Below are 26749 nucleotides of genomic sequence, written 5' to 3'. Positions count from 1 at the left end.
GTAATAGAAAAAGCTTCTGCAGGATACACAATTCAAAACCATATTTTTTTCTCTCTCTGTGCACCCGCTCTGTGCAATTGGCACTTATTTGAGGCAGCTTTCAAAGAAAATATGTTTGTGGTTCAAAGATAAGCAGGTTTTTAGTAAACTGTCAAAAGGACTTTTTTTCTTCTTCTTTACTGCCAGTGGAAAAACTCAAAAAGAAAGAGTATGTAAGAGGGGGAAGGCATTCTGAATTGTACTAGAACATGTATAGACTTAATTTTCTGGAAATTCATCAATGGCTAGGTATTCAAAGCTAGGGTCTCCTGCTTCTCCACCCGGAATTGGGTTTTGTCATCAAAATAATGAGGATGAAACACTAAAATAATTACATGTAATAACTGAGACACAGGGTAGTATTTTTTTAAACTCTGTTCTCATTGGAACTATCAATCTTTTAAGAAAAGCCTATGTTAACTCGCAGCATAAAGTAAAAAAGGAGAGAGATGCTATTATAATAAAGCCTCTATTATCAATTATGACTGAAAATTGACCCAATGAAGATATCAGGGAATAAAGAACTACACCAAGAGAAGGCCAATCTAGAACCCACAGGCCACCAGAAAGAGGGACAAGCCAGAGGGCTGAACTGACACCAGTGTCCACAAGAAAGTTACCCTGCCAGGCTGGGCATGGTGGCTCATACCTATAATCCCAGCACTTTGGGAGGCCAAGTCAGGCAGGTCACTTGAGCCCAGGAGCTCAAGACCAGCCTAACCAACATGGTGAAACCCGGTATCCACAAAAAATACAAGAAGTAGCTGGGTGTCATGGTGCACACCTGTAATCCCAGCTACTCGGGAAGCTGAGGCACAAGAATCACTTGAAGCTGGGAGGCGCAGGTTGTAGTGAGCTGAGATCGCACCACTGCACTCCGGTCTGGGTGACAGATCAAGACTCTGTCTCAAAAAAAAAAAAAAAGAAAGAAAGAAAGAAAGAAAGCCACCCCGCCAATGAAGGCCAAGCACATCTGCTTTCTATGGAGGATTCTGCATTTTGGTTTGTTCACACATGCTATCCTTCAGGAGCTGCATTTTGCCTCTTGCCCCAGTACAGTTTTTGTTAACAACTAACAATCTAATGCCATAGTAAGGACATTACAGAGGGGGCTGTAGATGTCCAAGCCATAAGGTCATGGGGGAAAAGTTAAACCTCTGAAAAGACTGCAAGGGGAATTTAAGTGGAAAATAAAATCGTAATAATAAAGGAGTTGTAACTTTCTTTTTGTAACTTTTGATTATTTTACCAATGAAAAGCAAATTCTTCACTTTGAAGCACATGAATGTTGCAATGATGCAACGTCTCCAGTCTAAAGCAAGAGAAGGGGCAGATCCATCATCTCTTTTCTGTTTTGGGAAGACGGAAGCTAAGATATATATGAGTTAAAACTACACAGGTTAGGAAATTTTGCAAAACCACTTTTTTTTTTTTCTCTGTATGAAAACAGACTTCCAGCTCCCTGTACTCCTCCTGAGCTAATAGGGTAGGTTCCTTCTCAGCGTTATTTCACAGTGAGCAGATGGTAGTCTGAAATTTTTTTGATAAAAACAATTATCTGCCAGGGGTTGCTGAGAGGTCAGCAGAACCCAGATTAACAATTGATCAGCTCTAATGGACCATCATAGTAATAAATTCAGAGCCAGTACACAGACCTGCCACCTCAGTAATAGCAATGGGGCTGACACCCAAGCTGTTAATAGACTTGCACTTAATAGCATAGAAGCTTCAGTAGCTTCAAAACCTTCATCTAAGCCAAGACAAATTCTTCCATGCACAGCCAGTTTATCAAAGGCCTCTCTTTCACAGGTCTCCACCAAAGTGCATGTGGTTTACTTTGACCCATAGAGGAGTTCACTGAGGTCGGAGCACCAGTGTGAATGGCACTGTCATATTGACAGAGTATTTCAACATCTACTCTTATGTTCAGACCACAATGGTACCCTCTGATGCTTTTGTTGTACATGTCCAGAACAGGTGACTGGGGAGGAAAACTTTAGCTCCCTTTCCTTGTTCCCAAGAGAACAAAAACTAGAGACTTATTTTCTTGGTGCCTCATTTTTTCAAGAGAGATGCCAATGCTGCATTCACAATCACAGCACCCTTTTTGACAGAGGGAATCGCTTGTGCTACACCAGAATTTTACTGTAAAACTTCGGAAATAGGAAATCAGAACACTCTTGGGAAATAATAATAGCTTCAGATGGACAAAAAAGAATGTCTCTATGTTGGCTGAACTAAAACCACAAAACATTTTTCATCTGCTGAAGGATAAGTAATCCCCAAAAGTCAACCACATCATCCCCTCCCATGCCCCATCCCACCAACCCTTGTCTCTCAGTAAAACTGACCACATGAGCCATAAATAACAGATTTTACAAAGCAGTCATCACTTCCAATAATGTTTCTCACTCTCTCCTGCACAATCACTCCTTCCTGTTGAACCAATGAAGCCAGAAAAAATCAAAGAATGAGGACATTCCTTAACATAATCACAGTATAGGGATGAAGATCCAACAATCCAACATTAATACAGCATTGTTTTCTAATGCACAGTCCATATTAGAACTTTGTTTTCTAGTGCAGGATCCAGTTCAGGATCACACATTGCATGTAGTAGTCATGTGTCCTCATCTCTTTGAATTAGGAGCAAATCCTCAACATTTCTTTCTCCTTCTTGATCTTGGCATTTTTGAAGACGAGTCCAGACAGTTACTCTGTAGAATGTTCCTCAATCTAGATTTGTCTGATGTTTTATCATGATTACAGTCAGGCTACACATTTTGGGCAAGAATTCTACATAACTGTGTTATATTTTTCTGAGTCATCACATCTGGAGGCACTTGATGTCACTTTGTCTCATTATTGGTGACATTAACTTCGATTATTTGTTTAAGGTGGTGTCTATCAGGTTTCTCCACAATAAAATTGCTATTTTTCCCTTGTAATTGATGAGTAACTTGTGGGCAAATAGTTTGAGACTATAAGTGTCCTGTTCTTCACCAAACTTTTGCCAACTAATTTTAGCATCCACTGAAGATTCTTGCCTCAGTTAATTACCATAATTTTCTAACTCAATCATTTTTCTATATGCATTAGTTGCCTTCTAAGACATTCCCCCTCATTTGTCTTTTTTTTTTTTAAGATGGAGTTTCGCTCTTTGTTGCCCAGGCTGGAGTGCACTGGCGTGATCTCGGCTGACTCCAACATCCACCTCCCAGCTTCAAGCGATTCTCCTGTATCAGCCTACTAAGTAGCTGGGATTACCGGCACCTGCCACCATGCCCAGCTAATTTTTGTATTTTTAGTAGAGACAGGGTTTCACCATGTTGGCCAAGCTGGTCTCAAACTCCTGATCCGCCCGCCTTGGCCTCCCAACGTGCTGGGACTACAGGTGTTGAGCCACCCAGCCTGGCCCATTTAAATTTAATAGACATTTAAAATATGTCTATTAAAAAATAGACATATTTTTTAATCTATCTATCTGTTTATTTATTATCAAGTGGACTCATGGATTCTTATTTTATTCATTGTTACAAGCTAAGTTGATATGAGTTGAGTTTCTGTCACTTAAAATCAGAATATTCCTGAAAAGCCTTCAGGAACTTCTGAGAAAAGTGACACAGTTTCCCTGGGCATTGCACTCAAGAGGTCCTTATAATCTTCACACCTGCCAAAGTGCTTCCTGATGCTGCCATTAAATCCCTTCTGGCCCACTCTACAAGTCCAAACTCTCTGACGATCAGGCTCAAAGAAGACAAATGTGGCCAGTAAATGGCCCCTAGATCTTTGTGGAGCAATCATGTGAGAACTGAGTATGGCTTTAGGAAGGTGAGGTACTTCTTGCTATATTCAAGGTTCTTCTCACTATCTTCTGTCCCTTCTCAGCAGCTTCGCTCAAAGAGCTGGGCCAGCTGCCGACTCCTCTTCCAATGTTTCCAACCATCCTCAGAGCTTCTCCTCATTCCCCTCTTATGCTTAGCTATACCTCTGGCTCTATTTGTTTCAAATGTTCAGTATTATGCCTAAAAAGACTGCTGATGATGGACTTGATATTTTTTGTTTGCCCCTCCAGAACCATTCTTCAAACTTCCTCACCCAGCTCAATGACTGAACTGAACTGCATCAACCATACCAACAGCTGGATTCAGCCAATGGTGAGTATTGGCAAGAAATAAGAAAGCAAGAGAGTACTGGGGTATCATTATCCCAAATTTCACCCTTTCCAGCTCACCATGGGTGGCTATACTCCTCTATCAAATCCTTTTTCCAGGTAGCCATCTTCCCTGAGTTCTGGAAACCCTAGTTTTCCTCTCTTCAGGTCATAAGTATGGCCAGCTCTGGGGTATGCCACCATTGCCTTTTGGTCTATCTGAACACCACTGCGTGTTGGTTTCACTTAACCCCGAGTATACATTTGAAAATATTTCCTTAATTAAACTTTCCTTGATCACCCCACTTGAATATGCATTGTTGTACCCACAAAGCAAAAGACAGAGATGAGGGTGATGACAAGGACACATCTTCCAGAGAGACATGCAGCCGGTGGTCAGCTTTGGTATTGCCATCTTTTTTTGTGCTTAATGATTTACGTCTGCCTTTCTATTTCCCATATAAATGGGAATATAGGAAAGTTAACACTATTTCCAAATTGTGACCACATGCCACTAAAAGAAATATGTCTAGCAAAGCTCAAACTTTAAGATTTGCTCCTTCTGTTTTCCTAGTGGTGCGGAAAGGTCACAAAACTCAAAGTGCCAATTTAGATAAAAGTTCTTTCAGGGAAACCCAAAGGAATCTCCAAGTTTTACTTATTTACTTACTTACTTACTTACTTACTTATTTGAGACAGACTCTCACTCTGTCACCCAGGCTGGAGTGCGATGGCTCAATCTCAGCTCACTGCAACGTCTGCTGCCCAGGTTCAAGCAATTCTCCTGCCTCAGTTTCCCAAGTAGCTGGGATTACAGGCATGCGCTACCACACCCAGCTAATTTTTGTATTTTTAGTAGAGACAGGGTTTCACCATGTTGGCCAGGCTGGTCTCGAACTCCTGGCCTCAAGCGATGCACCTGCCTCAGTCTCCCAAAGTGCTAGGATTACAGGCGTGAGCCACCACACCCAGCTGGAACCTCCAAGTATTATTTAATTAACTTGTTGCCCTTTACTATGTTTTCTATACACATCGACATGAAAATCCTTCTCTATCAGACACAGTCATGTCATGATCAGGTACAAGATCTACTGCAAGAAATTAATGAAATGGATGTTTGAATCTCAAATCAGTGAATGATTCCATTTTTAAATGTTATTAACAATCAATTCAAGGATAGATCCATCACAGTATTGCTTTCAGTCACTTGCATTCCAAAATGCAGCCAGCCAAGTGGGATTTGGATGTATTCTGCTATCTTATCAATTCACCATTGAGAGATCTGGTGATTATTGTCAGTTGACCGATTTAACTCCCCCTAAATTGGGGAATAGTTTATTGAAATCTGATTACACACATGTGAGTGTTTGACATCACCCATTATAACTGTCATTGTTAGAAGGTGGTTGCGGATTGCTTAAGAATCCTGTCAAAGATTCCAACTCAGTACCATCCTCTCAAAAGCCTCTCCCTCCCAATCACTGAAAAATCAGTATTCCTGGTGTACCTGGTACTTCTCCTTTGGCAGGAAACACACAAAACAATTTAACTCAAACTATAATCAGTTACCTGTAAGTCTGCATCAAATTCATGTTTCAGGTGTGCTTCTTCTGCAGCCTCCACCAGACGCTAAAAAAAAAAAAACCAGAAGACAGCATTAAGGATCAGAATTGTGGCCTGAACCCCATTTCTCCACTGACCAAAAGTGACAGATTATATCGTGGTTCATACATTGTGATCTGATGCCTTTGCTCCCATGAAACTGAAAATAATCACATCAGTGTCAATACTGGGTTTCTGCCTCCATCATTCAATCAATAATTCTTCCAATTAATATTTATTGTTATGTACACATTTATAAATGCACGTGTGTTCTGCATCCATTTACATAACAATTCAGACACTGGCCCTTGAGGCCCAATGCAGATCCAAAACCCACCTAGCATAGTGCATTCCTTAGGTATAGAACGCCCTTAGTCAAGATTTATTGCCTTGAATTGAGTCCAACTTTAAGTGGGCTAGCTTTCTTCCCCAATATTTTGGAAAAGAGTACTTATTTTAATTCCCTCAATCATTCAAGGTGAATTCTTTCTGTACCCAGTTCTAATATGTAATTATCAGGTGACAGTTATTTGCATTTTATGGTCCATCAATGCCACTGTGACAATCTGCAACCCAATAAAGCAATCACTTAAATTAAACGAATACTCAGGACCCACAACAACACAATTCTTGTTATTCTTCTCAGCCAGTGAAATTCAACACATTAATATTCTTATGAAACCCATTTCATAATGCCTTCATTTAGATAATTAGTCAACAATCAAAATCATTTTTACTTTAATTTGATTTTGCCTACAATAAGATATTTCCCACCTTGAAAATATAGGCTAGAGGATATTACAGAAAACTCTCATTTGGTGAAATAATATTTCACTGAAATTATATCAAACTAAAAGCAAAATCTTAGATCCAAGCAAAAATTTGACCACTTCTATTTCTCCTGTGGTCACTCTTGTATCCTATGCTGTCTTTAACTTGCTTTTTCTTGACATAATATAGGCCTGAGTTCAATAGGCCACGTGTGAAAAATGATGGCATTAATATTAATCTCTAAACGGTCACAAATTGATGGACAAATGTCCCATGAATAATTATTAAACTGGATATGGAAGTGAAGAGGCTGAAATACATTCGGGTAACTTTAAGCAGCAGTAGAGAGTACCAAAGCCCACTTTCGCCACAGGAGATACAAAGAAAGAGACAGGCCAGCCAGAGACAGTGCTGCCCACAGACAGAGATTTGGGAAGGGTGGAAATGTGATTTCCCAGACTATCTTCAGTTGATCAGAAGGTCAGGAAGGGTTTTTTCCTTCACTGGTCAAAGAACAATCCCCAGAGAACATCAGAGGCCAGAGCCAGGAGACCTGGTCCTCATTCTAGCCCGGATGCTAACTCACTACAGGTGTGAAATCTTGAGCAGGACCCTTCCCCTGTCTGAGCCTCAGCTTCCTCACCTGAAAATACAAAAAGTGGTGACCCTAGAGCAGTGCTTCCCAAAGTGCAGACCCACACTGGCAGGATCAGTTTCACCTGGGAAATTGTAGAAATGCCCATCCCAGCCCCACCGAATCAAAAGTTCTGGAGGTGAGGACCAGCAATCTGGTCTAACAAGCCCTGCAGGTAGTTCTGATGCCACTAAAGTTTGAGAACCACTGGCTAAAAATACCATTCATCCCATTCCTCACCTCACTCCTGATGCTTGATTAAACCTCCAAGGTTTCTCAACTCTTATTTAACTTTGTAAAATCCATGTACCTAGGCCAGGCATGGTGGGTTCACACTAGTAATCCTAGCACTTTGGGAGGCAGAGGCGGGCAGATCACCTGAGGTAAGGAATTAGAGACCAGCCTGGTCAACGTGGCAAAAAACCCATCTCAACAAAAAACACAAAAATTAGCCAGGCGTGGTGGCACATGCCTATAGTCTCAGCTATTCAGGAGGCTGAGGCAGGAGAATCATTTGAACCAAGGAGGCAGAGGCTGCAGTGAGCCAAGATCACACCACTGCATTCCAGCCTGGGCGACAGAGTGAGACTCTGTCTCAAAAACAAAAAACAAAACTTATGTATTCCTACCTAAAATACTGTCACTTTAACACATAAAATTCTTTACAGAAAAAAAAGACATAAGATGGAGGGGATGAGAAACAGAAAAGTAAGAAAAGGAACAATCTACAAAGATCAGGTAAGTGGGCCCCAAGCGTTCATTGGGTCACTCTCTTCCTAAAATCATCCTAGTCAATGAAGTTTGAAAGCCTTCTGGGATCACGTGGTACAATCTGCAAAAACACTGTGGATCCTGACAGATGAGTGACAGGCAGTGATATATAAAAAGAAAGAAAACTATGTGTTTCTGAGAGCATATTCTCTTAATCTTTGTAACAGATTTAGAATTTCTATGCATGTATCACGAAATCAGTTACATATTGAGCTTTACAGAATGTGTATTAAATATTATGCATGTCTGAATACTTACATTATCAAAACAAGTCATGCATTTGAGCATTTATTTACTGCAACACACAATGGATTTTTAATGGTGTCTACGCACTGAGAATCTAGAGAAAAAAAGTTGATAAAATGTTTAAATGATCAAAAGATAAAGTAAAACTACACAATTACCAAGACAGATAATACTGAAAAAAAGTAAAGAATTGGAAAGGAAAAAATAATAATAAAGTCATGTAAGACCAACAAAAAAGAGAACAGGATGAAAATAATAGGCAAGTTGAAATCACCATGAAACAGTATCCATGAAATGTATTTCATATATATTTTATTTACATATGTGTGTATGTATATGTATACTGTACAGTCATGCAAACTATGTAACATATTCCTATATAACAAAACATAAAGTATATTTCAACCATAAACGCTGCAATACAAAGTAGGTAACAATACAAGAAGGTAACACTGGAAAGCATCTGATAATATTGTATTAACTACTAAGGGCAGCCACAACACTGCATTCTGTGCTGAGTGAAGTAAATACATGAGAATTTGACCTGCTAGCAAGTTTTTATGTTCATGTTCAAGTTAAATTTGCCTCCTGCCTTTTTTTTTTTCTAATACGGAACTCTTCGCGAATTTGTGTGTCATCCTTGCTAATCTCTGGATTGCTCTCATTTTAGTATATGTGCTGCCGAAGCAAGCACTGCATGTCTTTTTTTAAACTTAATTTACCCCACATATTTCCTTCTCCATCCATGAAGATATTTTTTCCATCATTCTCACTAGAAAGCTTTAGGAAACATGATTCAAGAAATGATAATCAACCAGCAGCTACAAGTAATGGTTGTTTCTTATGAAGCAAATAGGTATCCCAGAAGAGAGCTCTTTGAATGGATACGCCCTGCATGCAGCACCCACTGGGTTGTCCCAACCTGCCCTCTGATGCCAATAGGAGACAGGCCTACATTTTCTGGGAGAACTCAGAAGATGCCCTCCCAAAACAGGCTCAGCTGCTGTGTACGACAGTCATGAAAAATGGCACATCATCAAGAACTATGTGTCTTGTGGAAAGAACAAAGGACTGTAATCTTTCCTCTGAAAGTACTCTTATAAAGGTAAACAAATTAAAAGAAATGTTATTTAAGAAGAAAACCATCTTCCATAGATTTACCTAAAACAGGCTGGGTGTGGTATAATCCCAGCACTTTGGGAGGCCGAGGGGGGCGGATCGTATGAGCCCAGGACTTCAAAATCAGCCTGGGCAACATGGCAAATCCCCATCTCTACAAAAAATACAAAAATTAGCCAGGCTTGGTGGCACCCACCTGTAGTCCCAGCTAGCAGTGAAACTCAGGTGGGAGGATCACTTGAGCCCGGGAGGCAGAGGCTGCAGTGAGCCAAGATTATACTACTGCACTCCAGCCTGGGCAACAGAACAAGACCCTATCTCAAAAAATAAAAATAAAAAAAGCTGAGTCATGGGGACAGAAGTTTCTACTGTGTTTTGCTTTGTTTTGTTTTGTTTTTGAGACGGAGTCTCGCTCTGTCACCCAGGCTGGAGTGCAATGGCGTGATCTCGGCTCACTGCAAGCTCCGCCTCCTGGGTTCAAGCTATTCTCCTGCCTCAGCCTCCTGAGTAGCTGGGATTACAGGCATGCGCCATCACTCCCAGCTAATTTTTGTATTTTTTAGCAGAGATGGGGTTTCACCATGTTGGCTAGGCTGGTCTCGAACTCCTGACCTCAGGTGATCTGCCCACCTGGGCCTCCCAAAGTGCTGGGATTACAGGCGTGAGTCACTGCACCTGGCCAAGTTTCTCCAGTTAATAAAATTAAAATACACTGATTCATCATCTAACAAAGTCAAGACCACAGAGCTTCAAATTCTGATGCTTGCCAATAGAAAGTAACAGCCTATTATTGACATCTCTTTTCTTAGCAAATGTCATTATAATCATCTAAGTCCAATGAAATACGTTTTTAAAACAAATCTGCAGGTAAGAAAAATCCATTAAATTTGCTAATATTTTAGTTATTATATAAGAAACTGCCACTGAGCCTGGGGAAAACTGTTACTCTATTATACCTATTATAAAGGCAGTGTACTTTTAATAATAATGTTAATTTTCTTTTATATGAATTCCTTTTTTAGGTCAACAGATGGGATTATAGAATTGTGAATGTGGTTTTTAATTAAACGTGAACACTGGAAACAAAAATGGCTTTGAAGACTCCAGCCTACGGAACTGAGCTGTGAGGTAAGAGAAAACAGCAGTTTTGTCCACAAATCTTTTATCCCTTGTTAAATGCCAAAGCTTTTCCTAACTCAATAAAAATGATAACAATATACTGGAATACACATCCTGGACTTGGAAAAAAGCACCTATAAGCTAAAAGGTTGTAATTCATGAGTTGATGCACATTTCACTGGCTTTTTATATTTCTATATAACTCATCCCTTTTAGTGAAATAAATACAAACAAGAGCCATCTTTATAAACAGACAATGCTAGAAGCCATAGACCACGGATAGTATTTACAGCTTTGGTGAAGGCGAAGCTGCCAAGGGGAATAGCGGGGATATTAAAGCATTTCATTTAAAATCACATCTTATTTCTTGTTACAATGACCCTATGTATATCCGCACAACATTACAGAATGCACAGTGTCCCGTTTCCTCCCCGCGACACTTAAATCAGGACTAGCGTTAAAGACATGGTAGAGGTCAAACTTTCCATCATGGGCCAGAAGCGGAAAACCGGACACCACGTCTAAGTAAAAATTGGATCAGAAAAAGAAAATGATTTTTTTGTCTTCATGTATTTTATGTTTTTGTTCCTGGCCATTTTGGCTTAACAAGGGGAGAAAAGAGAAAGAACTGTGCGGTGAGAGGCGGGAAGGTAATGGAAAATGTTACTACACTACCAACGTAACTTAACTGCTGGACTCCTGATTTTATCACAATGAACAAATCGTGTACAAATAAAGAAAATTTCAAATAAAAATCCCTAAAATGGGCGGTAGGGACAATTATGGATGAAAATCCTCAAAACAAAACAGAAATATAAAAACCATATGGAAGAGCAATGTAAAAAGTTATTTTTATTTCTTATGCTAAAGCTAAAAAGCTTTGGGTTGTAAAATGCTGTTAAAATGGGGTGTTGGAATTTAATAAAGATTTCAAAGCACTTAATATATTTAGTGGTTTTCATGTAATGTTTTGCAACAACACATTTAATACTCATACCAGGCTTTTTACTGCCTTTTTTCTGGAATGAATACATAATTCTTTCTCAAATAAGGTTTAAGCTCAAATGGGGGGAACTCAAATCCATAATCATGAACATGGGTTTGGGCTACACGAAGGGTTAACTTGGAGTTAGTTATTGAATTGTCATTAATACCAGAGTTAGAGATCACATGACTCTTCCTTTGAATCAACAAGAATTCAATGTGTAGAAAAATGGCCAAACAGAGGAATTAAGAAATAGTAGTAATTACTATCACAACCATACCCAGAGCGGCATGGTTGAACTGTTACCCTAGATTCAGTGGCTTTTGTTTTTTTGTTTTTTGTTTTTTGTTTTTGAGACAGAGTCTCACTCTATTGCCCAGGCGATCTCGGCTCACTGCAAGCTCCCCTCCCGGGTTCACACCATTCTCCTGCCTCGGCCTCCCGAGTGGCTGGGACTACAGGTGCCCGCTACCATGCCTGGCTAATTTTTTGTATTTTTAGTAGAGACGGGATTTCACTGTGTTAGCCAGGATGGTCTCCATCTCCTGACCTGGTGATCCGCCTGCCTCGGCCTCCCAAAGTGCTGGGATTACAGACGTGAGCCACCGCACCCGGCTGGCTTTTGTTTTAAGGGCAAGAGTTTGAGTTACACCATTTGTCCATCAGTGTGTACCCGGGACTAATGCGATCCTAGCAGCATGTTACACAGCAGGGCTTGAACTTGACATGCTGACAGTCTACAGAAGTGAAGACAGAGGAGATCTAAGTCCTCTCTGCAGTCACAAATTTCAAACTCAATCAATCACGGATTAAAATGAAAAATCTCTACCCTCATTAAAGGCACTTAGCACATCAAAAGATGTTTCCAGGAACCCAGGCAAAATGAGATTGATTTGTTTCCCATACTTATTTCAAAGTCTTGTCTTGTACCAAGGGTCAGAAATCATCCATTTAAGAACTGTTACATTGGAGAAATAAAGTAAGTTGTTCAGATTTACATTTTCATTCCTTCTGGTGTTGAGATTCCTTCCCCTCTGTCCTTGGGATAGAGTTGTTTATCACTCCGTTAACAGTGTAGATTAATCTTTGCTGCTTTGTAGCTAGAGCAATTAGACGAATATTTCCCAAAGTGTCGGAGAGGTACCACCAGTGATCCATGAAAAAAACGTAAGATGGTTTACAGAATAGTGAGGGACACACAAGGAAAATAGCTATTTCAATGAGAAGGGACAAGTGACAAAGAATGCTGTCAGGAAGCCAAGGAAGCTTCCCAGAAGACATGACATTTAAGCTGAGCTCTGAAGGAGAACAGGAAGGATGCAGGAGAAAGAGAAGTGCTGAAAGAACATTCCAGCCAATAGGAACATTTCACACAAAGTTTTGGAGGTAAGAAAATGTTCTGGAAACAGCAATTAAGAGAAATATTCTGGAAACAGTTAGTGCTCTGGGACCTACACAGAGGCCACATCAATGACTGGATGACCATCAGGTAATAAACCAAGGCGAAATGAATAACCTGCAGAAATGGACACAATTAGACAAGAAGAAAGCCAACACACCTTTCCCTGCCACCCTGCAATGCTGCAACTGCAGTTAGAGTCATAGCTGAAACCTTAATAATATTCAGTAATCCTTATTGATACAAATGTTTTTTACTTTTCGATTCCAATAGAAATGGCACATATAAATCACCAACTATCAAGATGATCATTTCTTTGGAGAAACACAGCTTTTAAGGAGCCTTCATTATTTCTTTGTTCCTGTAGAAGAAATAAGCTTTGTTGCACATGAATGAACATTTTGTATAAAATGACCTTCTGCCTGAAAGCTGCAAAAATTGCTTCTGCTTTAAAAATGGCAAACATTTCAAAGTGGATTATAAAAGCTAATCTATAAAGTTTCTAGAGAAAGCAGGTAACAGAACAATAGAGAAAACACATCGTGCATGTATGTGGGGAGCTTTCTTCCCTTCCTTCACTCCTCCCCTTTCCTGTCTCCTTCAGACTGTATAAGGCTACACTGGCCTTTTACAAGACAAAATAAGCCTAGAGTTTACATCAAAGACATGATCACAATCAATAACAAATTATCTTTGTTTCCACAAGAGATACCTGTTATCAATTTGAGGCTGATTAAATTAATACCCGTTATCAGAATGAATGGCCAATTTCCAAACCAAAGCCATCGCATTCTACATCTAAGCCTGCATTTGCCAAAGTGCAACATTTGCAAAGCTGCTGAAGACGGAAACAGCCAAACTTTGTTCAAAGGGCTGCCCAAGGACCAAGGCAGCTCAGGGAGAGGTAGGAAGAAGAGACAACCTTCGATTTGAGCCCAAGTAATTTTTCCAAATGACCCAGTATTTTAAATGATGTTCTTCTGCTTACATAGCTCTCCTGGGAATGTTTTAGAGTTGATTATCAAAATCAAGGCTATTTAACCATGAAACTTAAAAAGTCCCTGCAGGGAGAATGGCGTGAACCCGGGAGGCGGAGCTTGCAGTGAGCCGAGATCGCGCCACTGCACTCCAGCCTGGGCGACAGAACGAGACTCCGTCTCAAAAAAAAAAAAAAAAAAAAAAGTCCCTGCAGGACCCTTCAGTTCTGAGGTAACTGCACTATTTCTTTTGTGGGCAATGGAACTATCTTTAACTTCCCAAGGGGATAGTCCACAATGAATGGTGACTATGACATTACATCATCTGAGGCATGAGTTCCCAACCCCCAGCATGGACCAGTACTGGTCGGTGGCCCGTTAGGAACTGGGCCGCACAGCAGGAGGTGAGTGGAGGGCCTGCGAGCATCACTGCCTGAGCTCAGCCTCCTGTCAGATCATCAGCATTAGATTCTCATAGGAGCATGAACTCTATTGTGAACTGCGCATGCAAGGGATCCAGCCTGCACGCTCCTTAAGAGAATCTAACTAATGCCTGATTATCTGAGGTGGAACAGCCTCATCCCAAAGCAATCCCTCATTCCCCCATGCAAAAACTGTCTTTCATGAAACCGATCCCTGATGCCAAAAAGGTTGGGGACCGCTGACCTGAAGGATGAACATTTGTTCTCCAAAATGAAAGGAAATTTCCTATCCCCAAGGCCTCTGATTGTGGTGAATAAAATTCTGTTCCAGCCCTTAATTATACCTTTCCAGGGCTTACTCAGAAGGTGTTGACTAGAACTCACCATGGCAGAGTATTGAAGGTATTGCCCAACTAGCCAAGGAAGACAGGGACATCTGCCCCAGATAAGTCACAGCCAACATAACAAGGTGTTGGTACTGGTAAGGAAGTCTGTCCTGCAGAGAGTTTCCATTCCTGGTTGTATCACTTTTCTGTCACTTCTGTTTAGTTTAGCAAGTACTTGTTGAGAACCTATTAGGTAACAAGAACATCACCAAAAACTGAACCCCAATAAATAGATAACTGAGTCTTAGGCCTCAAGAAGTTTGGGGTACATTTTGTTACAGTAGAGTCAGAACAGGTCTCAGAAATCAAAGACAAGAGTTTGAATCCAGGTCTTCCTACTCACTGACTCTGGGCAAGTCTTAACTTCTCTGAGTCCTGGTTTTCTAATCTGATGAACACAAATAATAAAACCTTTAGTCTGTACCTCAGTGTGTGAATCTGATGAGAATATACATACAAAAATTTCCCAAAGGATTCCACACAAGTGTAAGATATTATTAAGACAGGGTAGAGGAAGAGACAAGATTTTCCAGCATAAAACAGCTTGATTGAAACAAGGAAACTTCCCAGAGTCACTGCCTCCCACGGTTGGTTCTCATATAGGGAGAACTTGGAACAACTCCCCAAGTTCACAGTTACATGGAGGTTATGTGAAAGTTAATTCTGCTGCCAAGAAAAGGACTCCAAATCTTGTGTTCAAAAACACAAGGCTGTGCATCTGCTCCTTAAGGGCGGGTTTTCAGAATCCACCACTCTTTCAGTTCCAGAGGTAAAATCTGTGATCAGTGAGGCTGAAAATGGAATGAGGCAAAGGCCTTTATGGAAGGGTTTGACTGATGTCCTCAGAATGGCACAAACACAGAAATTAAGCTGTTTGCCAAAGCAAGCTCCTGTGACAGATGGCACCTGTGAGACACTGGACAGGATGGTGAGTGTGGCAGGCAGCTCCTTGCCCCCAGGCCCCAACTATGGCCAGGGAAGAAAATTTTTCTTTCTCCTTGAAAATGAAATAACACTAACAATTTCCATGTCCATTCAGACTTTACCTTCTCAAGATGGATTTTTATATAAAGTGATGCAGAGAAAAATCTGTTCCAATTGCCTTGTTGTTCTTTCCTTCCAACTATCCAACCAAATGTTTACCAGGCAACTTCAGTTTGGGAAGGAATATATCGTGTTGGTCCAGGGAACAGCCCCGAGGTCCGACAATCTGAATTCAAATCCTGCCTCCAGCAACTTTATAATACCTCTCTGAGCCAATGTTCTTGGCATTGAGTAAATGTCCACTAATGTTATCTTGCTGCTGATGATGATGATGATTAATTATGTGGGAAGAATTACACTAACGGCTGACGCAATGAAGATAATGGCACTCTCACACAGTTCAGTTGGAAGAGGAGGCAAATAACTAGATAATGTGGCGTGGGCTACAATAGGAGGGCCACACAAGATGATAACAGCAATTATTGAGCTTCACACTGCCTGGCCTATGTGCCAAGCTGTCCTAAGTGCTTTAGTCATTGAATCCAGCAAATCCTCACAACTGCTCTATAAAACAAAGCACAGATACCATCCTAACTTTACACCAAAGGGAAACCAAAGGGAAGAGAGGTTATAGCACTATGAAAACGAAGGGCATAGAGCACCAGTGCAGGAATGCTCATAAATGATGCAACAGTAAGCTGGGGTTAAAGGAGTGGAAGTTAGCCAGGTGACTGAGAGAGGTGACGGCGAAGGAGCAGCAAAGGCTCCAGGGTGGGAGCCTCCTCTGCCTAGTCTCTCCTGTCTGCAGAGCTGCAGGTGTGGAATGGGAAGGGGGAAGAGTGCAAAAGGGCAGGCAAGTGGGACTCAGATAGGCAAGGGTGTTGAGCTAGGCTAAGGAGTACTGTGGCCTGTGTGCAGCGGGAGATCTCATGGGTCATAAGACCCACGTGATCAGACCTGAACTTTAATTCACCTTTAAAAGTAATCTGGTGGCAGTGCTGAAAAAAATTAAGAAGGATAAACCTGAAACAGAGACTGAGGCAGAGAGACCACTTGCTTTAATGCCATTTATTCCACAAATACCTTAATCCATGAGCAATTCCTGTGGGCTCTCCCTCCAAAATACACCCCATGTTTCACTACTTTTGTCATCCTCTCCCCTGTTATATCCCTAGCAAAGCCACGGCCATCTCTTCTCTGGAAACCCTCAGCATCCTAACAAGTGTCCAGTTGGCACTCAGTGCCCTGGATCCCATTCTTTTTCTGGCAATCCCACATGGTTGCCAGAAAAAGCCTTTTAAGAACAATTCTGATGGCAGCACTCCCTGTTTGAAACCCACTAGTGACTTCCCACTAATCATGACTATGACCCATAAGGTCCTTTGATCTGGCCCAGTACCCTCAGATCCTGAGCCCCAGCCATCTTTCTGGCCCCAGACCACTACCAACTTGTCTCTGTCATCCTGCTGTTCTCTTGACCAAGGATATTCTTGTCCTAGATCCTTGTATGTTTGACTGCCCCTCATTGGTCACTCTGCAGCTCAAATGACTCCTCCTCAAGGATGTCACCCCCACCCCACCCCCTAACAAAGGATTGAGCACTTTGTGCTCAAAGCAGCACTGAGAATATGGCTAGTGCTCAAAATGCAGTTGGACAAATTAAAACATATCTATTACTCACCCTACTGGGTGCCAGGCACTGTGTTAGTCTGGGCATATAAGGTTTATAAGACACAGCTGTTGTCTTCAAGGACATTAGAGTCCAGGATGGGAAAGAAACCAGTAGGCAACTGCAACACAACATGATAAAGGCTCTAACAGGAGCTAAGCAAGGAATCCTACATACCACCAAGGGAGCAACTAGACCAGGCTTACAGGGTACAAAGAGGCTCCTCACGTATGGTACAAGAAGCCTTCTCATCTACACTGAGACCTGAAAGACAAGAGCCAGCCCAGAAAACAAAGGAAGGGCCTTCCAGGATGAGGGAACTGCAAGTACAGTGGCAAAAGAAGGCATGACATGTTCAGGCAATCATGAGTGACTTGGCATATGAAGGTTATGTAGAGGGGAGCCTGTGTCGGGGGCGGGGAGCTAGTGAGAAAGGAGGCTGGAGAGCAAAATATTATTGATTATTGATGTTATCTAGATGTTCTCAAATGAGCAAAAGGTGATCCAAGACAATAACGAGAAAGATTGAAGACAAAACATCTGAAAGTTATTTAGGAAGAGGAATATACAGGACTTGGAGGCCAACAGGATACAGAGAATAAGGGAAACGGCAGAGTGATGGAACTATTAGGTGGGTGCAAAGGTAATTACTTTTTCACCAACCTATAGCTTGGTGCCCTTACTCACTACCTGGTACTGCCTCCAGGGGGTGTCCAGCAACAACCAGAGAAGGAGCTGAGCTCAGGAGGAACACTGAACGAAAGAAGGGCTAGCAGGTATGATAAAATCTCATAGTAAGACCAGGCAATACAAGCACAGAATGTTTTTAAAAGTGAAGTCCATTCAATCTTGTGACTAAGGGTGTGTGTTGGAGAATGCCTGCTGACTCTCAGCACCATCTAAGCTGTGTCTTCTATGGTAGGGCTGGAGGCCTACCACCACATGCTCTTGACTCCCTTGCCCTGAGCAGGGCTCCAGGTCAGATTCTTGAGAGGTCTGCAAACTGAAAGAGAAGAAACCAATATTCTCCAGCTGAAGTGATGTGCACGTATGTGGGCATGTGCAGATGGCAGGTATCTTTGGTCATTCAGACACACTCCCACGAATTACCCACTCGTGCTGCAGACACCGGAGATCGTTGGTGGTGGCTTCCTGCAACCGCAGCACTTCCTAGATTTGTCAACTCAGACAGCAGTTTCCCTGACCCTCACTCCCTCAGTTTTTCTAACTATCAAATAAGCCTTTAATTCCCTTTATTAAACCCCTGCCTACTTGAAACGCCTAAAGATATTCCTTAAAAAATAAAACCTAAAGGGTTTTTGTTTTCTCATCAAACATGACTAGGTGATCCACAGGGTACCTGTGTAAGAACCACTTCAGAGCACAGGAAGGGGCAGGGGCCAAAGTGCAGAGAGCTGTGAAAGTGGGAGGGATGGAAGTTTGGGATAAAACATCCAGATTCCTATATTGAGAAACCGATTTGGGCCACAGCAGGAAGAAAATGCAAGGTGAAAGAAGGCTTTAAGATGAAAACATGCTCATAGCAGTGAAGGTAGTAATAAGAACTGCCCTGGGAAGCTCCCAGAAGACCCAGCTCAAGGCAACTCCAGGATCCTCCCCAAGGATCAGAAAGCCATTGAGCAAGCCTCCAATTCAAAGGAGGCTTAAACTTAAACCTTCCACCTTATTTCCTGAAGGGATTACAGATACAGTCATAAAGACACCATGGCACTGGAAGGAGAAGTTGTTTAAAGTTGCATCCCTTTCCTGGACCACACAGCCTACAGTGCATTATAATTTCTTTCTACTGTATCCTTAATTTGCTTAGGAAGAGACCAATTACATATATAATATAGGCATGCTTTGTTAAAAAGCAGCAATTTGTGAAATGTATATATTTAAAACATACCACAGTTTTCAACTGTTTTCTCATTTGTTCATTCATAACATACCAGGGGCCTTGAAAACAAAATCCAAATGACCTGAGTCACTCGACTTCTGAAGAACCCTGTGTAATAAGACCAAGCAGGCTTTTACTTCTCTAAGGGAAAGTCAACCACATGCGCTTATATGTGAAGCTTATTCCAAATGAAATCAAGAACAAATAATGAAAAATAAGACTATTCCCCTGACTCTGGTCCCTGAACATTTTACACAAGTCCCTGGTTTCGATTAATACCACACTGGTGGCTTCAGGGTCCTCAGAAAAAGCCTTCCTCCCCCAGGTGCAGAAATAAAATCCTGAGGCCAAGACTCTAAACTTTGCCCAAGACTTTCAAGAGATGACTGCTCCAATTTGAAACATGGGGCAGTGAGGGAACCAGCACTGGCATGATAGGACGCATGTGAACTTCTGAGTCCCAGGGGGCTGGGTCAAACAAGGGCCTGGGTTATGAATGAAATGTATGTGCCTGAAATTCACTTTTGTTATTTTTCCATTCTAATTCTCATACATTCCTCTTGAATTCAAGGAATGACATTTTCACCCTCTGGAACCAAACTTAGCATTTTAAATTTCCAAGGATGAGAAGCTAGCTTAAAGGATAAGCTGGCTCTCCCGTTTTTAATGCCCAGGTAATGAACTGAAATTACACACAGGGTTTGAATTTTTATGGAACGTTATTCATACACTTGACTCTCTCAGCTTCAACTCTTTCTCCTTTGTCAACCCTAATTATAACTTTATTTCAAAATAACAAAGAAATAAGCAGATGTATGAACACACACAAGTGATAAAAGATTTGAGGATTTTTTTTAAAAGAAAAGACAGAGAGCTAATGAAGAAGGACTAAACCCATTTTACACAGAAGTAAACTGACAGTAGAAACTGAAATTCCCTGGTATCTATACAATGCTCACCTGTACCCCGTGCATGGTTCTAGGGGCTCATAATGTTTTGCTCGTATTTTCCCCTCCTCACCCTACATCCTGCAGCAGGGACTCTGGCAACTCTCCAAGGCTCTGACATGACCAGAGTGGAGTCCTGCTTCCAGCACAATACTCCATGCTCCCCTCTCTGCCACCCACCCTCTTCTTTCACTGTGAAAAAGACACACAGAGAAATGGCAAACCCAACAAAAACACCACTTTGTGAGTTAAAACAGTTGAATACCAGCAATTCCACGTAGCTGAAGTTAATTCATAAAATATATTTGAACTTTAGTGGCTTTTAAGTTTTTAAGTTTCCCTTTAACAGTCCAAAGGAGTTGATGGCTTGTTCACTCTGAGGCGCTGGCTAAGAAAACCAAACCAGGCCCACAAAGCCATCTCTGAGGCCCTTGGGGCCAGGCATGCTACCCTAGGTCAGGATTATTTGGATTTTAGAAAGGTAAAATGATAAATATTTGTTATAACTCATATACAGAGAGGTCTGGGCCAGCACCCCATAATCAAATATTAACATTTCTATAGTAGACAAATAATTATTCATATTAAATAGAATAAATAAATATTAAACATATCCACATGTCAGTTCAGGCCACGTTTTTCCACCAAACATGTTATTAAAAACCTTTCAACTTTTGGAGATTTCTTGACTTCAAAATTGAAGATATCAGAGTGTGAACCTCCTGATACTTGAACAAAAAATAAAGTGACAGAAGTTTCTTGATTTTATGTTTGATGACCACAAAGTTTTCTGAGCCCTTTGGCTCAGCTTCTACTTGGGCTAATAAATCACAAAGTTAAATGAGTACAAATAGATCAAATAAATGTCAATGGGAGGAGAGATCTTACTTGAGTGATGGAAATTGGAGAGAGGAAAATGCACACGATGTGATGTGCATCCATGATCACAGTATAAAACAACTTGGTAAATTTACTAAAATCATATATAATTTGGTAAATTTACTAAAATCAATGAATTATGTACTTAAAATAAGCAAATTGTATTATATGTAAATTATATCTCGATGAAGTTGTTAGAAAAAAGTAACAATGGAAGACATTCAGAAATGTGAGTTAATATAGCAGTTTTCAAATGTAGAAACCCACTTATGTAAAATATCACCCTATTTTCTCATAGTAAAGTGTTCCTAGTAATGTAAAATGGTATGGTCACTTTGGAAAGTCATTCAAAAGGTTAAATACAAGAGTTACCATATGACCCAGCAATTCGACTCCTAGATACACACCCAAGGAAAATGAGAACCTATGTCCACACAAAAACATATACACAAATGTTCAAAGCAGCATCAATCATTACAGTCAAAAGGTGGAAACAACCCAAATGTCCAAGAACTGATGAATGGATCAACAAAATGGAATGTATCCATACAAGGGAATATCATTCAGCAATAAAAGGAATATTGAGATGTAGCAGATGACTCTTGAAAACGGTAGGCTCAGTGAAAGAAATCAAAGAACATAAAAGACCATGTATTGTATTATTTCATTTACATGAAATGTCCAAAAAAGGCAAATCCATAGAAACAGAAAGATTTGTGGATGCCTAGGGCTGGGAGGAATGCTGAGATTGAAGGAAAAATGTTAAAGTGTACTGGTTTTTTTTTTTTTTTTCTGGAGTCGGGGGTGAGAAAAATATTCTAAAACTGATTGTGGTAATGGTTGTACAGCTGTGAATACACAAAAAAAAAACCCCACTGAATTATATACTCTAAATGGAAAAATTATATGCTATGTGACTATTTCAATAAAACTGTTACCAAAAAAGTGTCTTTAGTATATTAGAGTGCAATGTTGTTTGGTGTTCTTTAATGGGTACAATAAGTCCTTGGCCACCAATAACTTAGTGGGTACAATCCACCTCCACAGAATGTGCCACTGTGACAGCAAGTCAACATGAACAGAAGAAAAGTTCTCATCCGCTCACCAGGGGATTAGGCAAATCTGTGGAGAGACTGAAATCTCCTTTAAGCATTCCTTATATATGGATTGGATTCTTAATTAGCATCTTTTATGTGTCTTTAGCACAATGACCCATTTCAGATTAACTAGATGAATTACTGTCATTTGCAATAACTGTGAACAAGAAACGCTAAATAAATATTATTGAGATAAAAGTAAGTTAAACATATTTTTAAAATCCTTAGAAGCGTGTTACATTGTGAATATTCAACTACTGGCATCTAAGAATTGTAAGTCTGATGGCATCTAGCAGAATTCTAGCTCAATCCAAAGCTAAAATATGAATACTGCTAATTAAAAGGGTTCTCACTTCTAGGGTAAGTAAATACCAAATGGAGAAAAAGATCATAGATTTGCAACAACATTTTGAAAGGCTTATAATAATTTATTACTGTTTATTTATAGCCCACCTCATTCCAAAAATGATTTTCCCATTGCTCATATGCTACGTGAAGATACAAGTTTAATTAAGAACATCTAATCTTAAGGGGCATGAAGCTAATTAGTCAGAAAATATTTATTAAGCATCTACTATATGGAAGAAACACGGCCACACACTGAAGGGAGCTACAAATTACTTATCGCAGTCTGCACTGTAGGAATTTGTTGTCACATCTAGTAATAATAAATATAATAACTATGCCTAATGCAATTTGCCAGACTTCAAATAAGAGGTCTGAGTTATAGGGGTATAAGGGTTGAACAAGAAAGTGATGACTTGCCACTACTGAGGCCAGGAAGACTTCACAGAGGAGATAGAATCTGAATGAACTTTCAGATGCAGGTTCGGAAGAAAGAAGGCAGATGTCCTAGGTGGGAAAGGCCGACATGCCCTTGGGGAATGGAGGGCACACCTGTCTGGGCAGAGAATAAAATAAGGGTGGAGAGGAGAGCTGGGACCAGCCTGGACCATCAGTCTAAGGGCTGAGATTCATCCTAAATAAAAGAGGTGTCAGAGGAAAGGTGATCCAGGGTGGTCAGAGGCTGGGGTCCAGTGGGGACAGCAGCTGGACAATGGGAAAGAGATTATGACAAAGTCAAGGCCCTGACTTGTCCAGTTCCTCAGGCCCGCCGGCAGTCACTTAAAGCAGTGTCCAGACCACTGAGCACATGCAGGTGACTTGCCTGCACGACCACAGCTCCCTGTCACTGTCAAAGCAAATCCCACCCACCAGCAGAATGAACTTAGTTCTATTCTATACCACTGTTTTTTTTTTTTAAGGTTTGTGTCATTAAATTATTTTACAAGTTTTTTGTTTGTTTGTTTGCTTTTTTAAGAGGACAATGCTCCTTTGTAAAGTCTCGAGCCTGAAACAAACAAACGAAACTCAACAACTCTTTTGGTGACCTGTCAGATCCCTTAGACACTGATATATGCATACTTATTGTTATTACTTCAATTCTATTAATTAAGCTTTCACTATTTGGGGGGATTGTAAGCAAGGTAATTAACATAGCAAGAAGGATAGCCATAAGAGAACCCTACTGCCGGCCGGACGCAGTGGCTCACACCTGTAATCCCAGCACTTTGGGAGGCTGAGGCGGGAGGATCACAAGGTCAGGAGATAGAGACCATCCTGGCTAACACAATGAAACCCCGTCTCTACTAAAAATACAAAAAATTAGCCAGGCATGGTGGCAAGCGCCTATAGTCCCAGCTACTCAGGAGGCTGAGGCAGGAGAATGGCGTGAACCCAGGAGGCGGAGCTTGCAGTGAGCCGAGATCGTGCCACTACACTACAGCCTGGGTGACAGAGCGAGACTCCGCCTCAAAAAAAAAAAAAAAAAAAGAACCCTACCCCCAAATATTACCTTGGAGCAGGACACGTATGCTGATTATTAAACTGATTACACTACATATGCCAGTTATATAATGGAAATTCAAGTTTACATGAAGCAGAAAAGATCAGTGACTTACCTGGGTTTTCTCTCCCTCTCTGTCTCTGTTCTGTGCTCACTCACTCTCTCTCCTCCTTTCTGTGCTCACTCTCCTGCTCTTTCACTCTCTCTCTCCCCCTCTCCCCTTCTCTTTCTTTCTCTCCCTCAGAAGTTCAACCATTATTTATTAAGCAAAGACTAGTAAGATCTCCCTTTGAAGACTGCACAAAATAGTAAAGGAGACAAATAGGTAATCAAATAACTACTATTTGTTTTGGGGTTTTGTTTGTTTGTTTGTTTTTGTAGAGACAAGTCCCTACATTGCCTAGGCTGGTCTAGAACTCCTGGGCTCAAGCGATCCTCCCACCTCGGCCTTCCAAAGTGCTGAGATTACAGGAGTACTTGGTACGATGAATGTTACAGGTAACTCAGATGTGGTTTTAAATAAGCATTAAAATAATAACTCTTTTAAAAAATAAGTCAAAACAAGCTATGTATTCCAATAAAATCTTGTTCCTTATATAATTACTCTCATTTACCAATACTTCATTAAGACAAACCACCTAATCTATGCTCTCTAATAAGTCACAGCTGCTAAGGTACAGCTACTCAATGAAAGCCACCAACAGCGCATTTTTCTTTGCTGATAACTCATATTATAAGCCACAAGCAGACAGTGGTGGTGAATCACAGGACAGACACACAAAATACTAGAGTTCAAGGTGGGCAAGGCTCTAGGCCATGCGGATGGCAGAAAACGTTTCTTGGTCAGGGGCCAAGAAAGAGCAAACGAGTGTTAAAAAGTCCAAAGGGGCAGGGGGAAGGAACATAACCCAAAAAACTCTGGGAAAACATGATGGTGTGGCAAGGTCCTGCCCCAGTTTAAAATAAGTTCATGTGAGAAGGCAAGGAGGACTACCAAAAATCTGGGATGAGCTCTACTGGGCACTAAGTTAATGGGCAGAGTTTGTGGCCAGGGGTCTTTCAAGCCCCTGTAAGGCTGTGCTTCTCTCTTGCCTTAACTCCCCCATGGTGTTTTTACCACTCTGATGGGTTTCATTCCTCATGAGCCCTGCACTCCCTCTGAACTAGGGACATTTGACAACTGCTTCTTGAGATTAAATAATGGGTGGTCAGAACTAGACCCTTCAGTTTTCCTTTCTCTAAATGCCGGCTTTCTTCTCTCATCCCATATGGTGGAGGGCATCTGAAACAAGACAGGGACATTTAAGTGCTAATGGCCAGAGGATCCCTATACTCATAACGGGGCTAGGAGCAGAACTGCCATTCACAGGAGTGGTCTGCCTTTTTGTAATTTAACTGAAAAGTCTTCCTTAGTGGAGGATCAAGTGAGTCTAGTGAACGAAATTTAGCACACAGAAATATTGGTTAATGCTGTAGTATAAAAAAACTCTAAGAAATATGATTGGACAGCTGTTGGGAGTAGAAAATTATTAGAAAAGGTAAGCTGGTACTAAGAGAATTAGACTTGGCAGTTTATCAAATGTGAGAGGGCAACGATGGATAGATTCGAAGTCAATAATCACTTTATCACTCCTAACAACTTCCACCTGGCAGGTGCCTGGATTCTCGCCACAACATTTATGTGCAAAATGCGTTTGCTTAGTCTCCCTTGTTTTCTTTGCTCTCTGCTTTGAATTTGGAACACCCTTCCCATTCAAGGTTGCTTTTCTCTTTATGAGCATTGTAGCCATTTCTAAAAATTTTAACCATTATTGCAGAATCATTTGGGATAATGCAAATATACATGGAGTTAAGCAAACAGCTGCCTTTTTCTCATCAAGAGGCATCTGGGCAAAGGAGGAAAAAGAGGAAAGTAAAGAAAAACTGATTTCAAAATTCAGGAACCATGTCTACTGAATATTTAAGCCAGTGATTTCCAAAGTGAAATGCATAGGCCCTTCTCAAAGATTTCTCTGCTGGTTTTTCAGTTGTATAAAGAAACCCTACTCTACTTTACGGGCACAGTGCCTACATCATTTCAAAAAAATAATCTAGTACATATGTGGAGCTGGCACATCTCCTGCGAATCCAATTTAAGCTCCTAATCTTTGCATCCTAATGGGTTTAAACATTTTCTGATCAGAGGAAAAATGTATTTTACATTTGCTTTCCAAGTTTCAGAGCAAACTATTTTCTAGCCCTGGGGATATTAATTCTCAAAAAGAAATTCTAACTTCTCTTTCATTTCAAGAAGTTTTCTAGATGAAGTGTAGAGTAATGGGAAAAGTTAGTCCCATGCCATCATCATTGAACACTGCATGTTATTCAAACCAACAATAAGCATGCATGTCTTTTCCACATGTGGTGTCTCTGACTAGACTCATTTCATCCCTGCCTGGCAAGCTCCTACTCCTCCTTCAACACCCTAATCAAATATCCCCTGCTCCATGAAAACTTTGCTGAACACTCCAAAGCAGAAAAATGCCTCCTTACTCTGGGGTTCTGGATCTCTTGCACTGCAACATTTGACAAATCTGTACTGAGCTCAGAGAGATGCTGCATCTGTATTATATTGTAAACATCAGCTGCAAAACAGACCCTTCCCTCCTTCTATCCCTGGATACCTTGGGCTTAGAAGAGTACTCCAGGCATACTGGTGCTCCACCAGTGTCTGTTCAACAATGAATGCATCTTCCCATCTTTCCATGGTACATCCCTCTCTTACTGTGGTAAACTGTGGAAGGATAGGCTGTATTTTATTTTAT

At 40.9% G+C, this 26749-nt stretch overlaps 1 protein-coding gene across 3 annotated transcripts in view; it reads right to left on the bottom strand.

Moving 5' to 3' along the window:
• CACNA2D3 (calcium voltage-gated channel auxiliary subunit alpha2delta 3) overlaps positions 1-26749 on the bottom strand; it is a 951279-nt gene that overhangs the window by 680749 nt on the left and 243781 nt on the right. For all 3 annotated transcript variants that reach the window (XR_004670571.3, XM_003818723.8, XM_034956678.3), the window contains exon 4: positions 5762-5821. Coding sequence is in view for 2 of the 3 variants with exons in the window: in XM_003818723.8 (XP_003818771.6) it covers positions 5762-5821 (60 nt within the window). In the remaining variant the exon portion in view is untranslated. The remainder of the gene's footprint in view (positions 1-5761; positions 5822-26749) is intronic.

This window comes from Pan paniscus, chromosome 2 (genome assembly GCF_029289425.2).
Source record: "Pan paniscus chromosome 2, NHGRI_mPanPan1-v2.0_pri, whole genome shotgun sequence".
NCBI lineage: Eukaryota > Metazoa > Chordata > Mammalia > Primates > Hominidae > Pan > Pan paniscus.
This window is presented reverse-complemented; position numbering and strand designations above follow the sequence as displayed.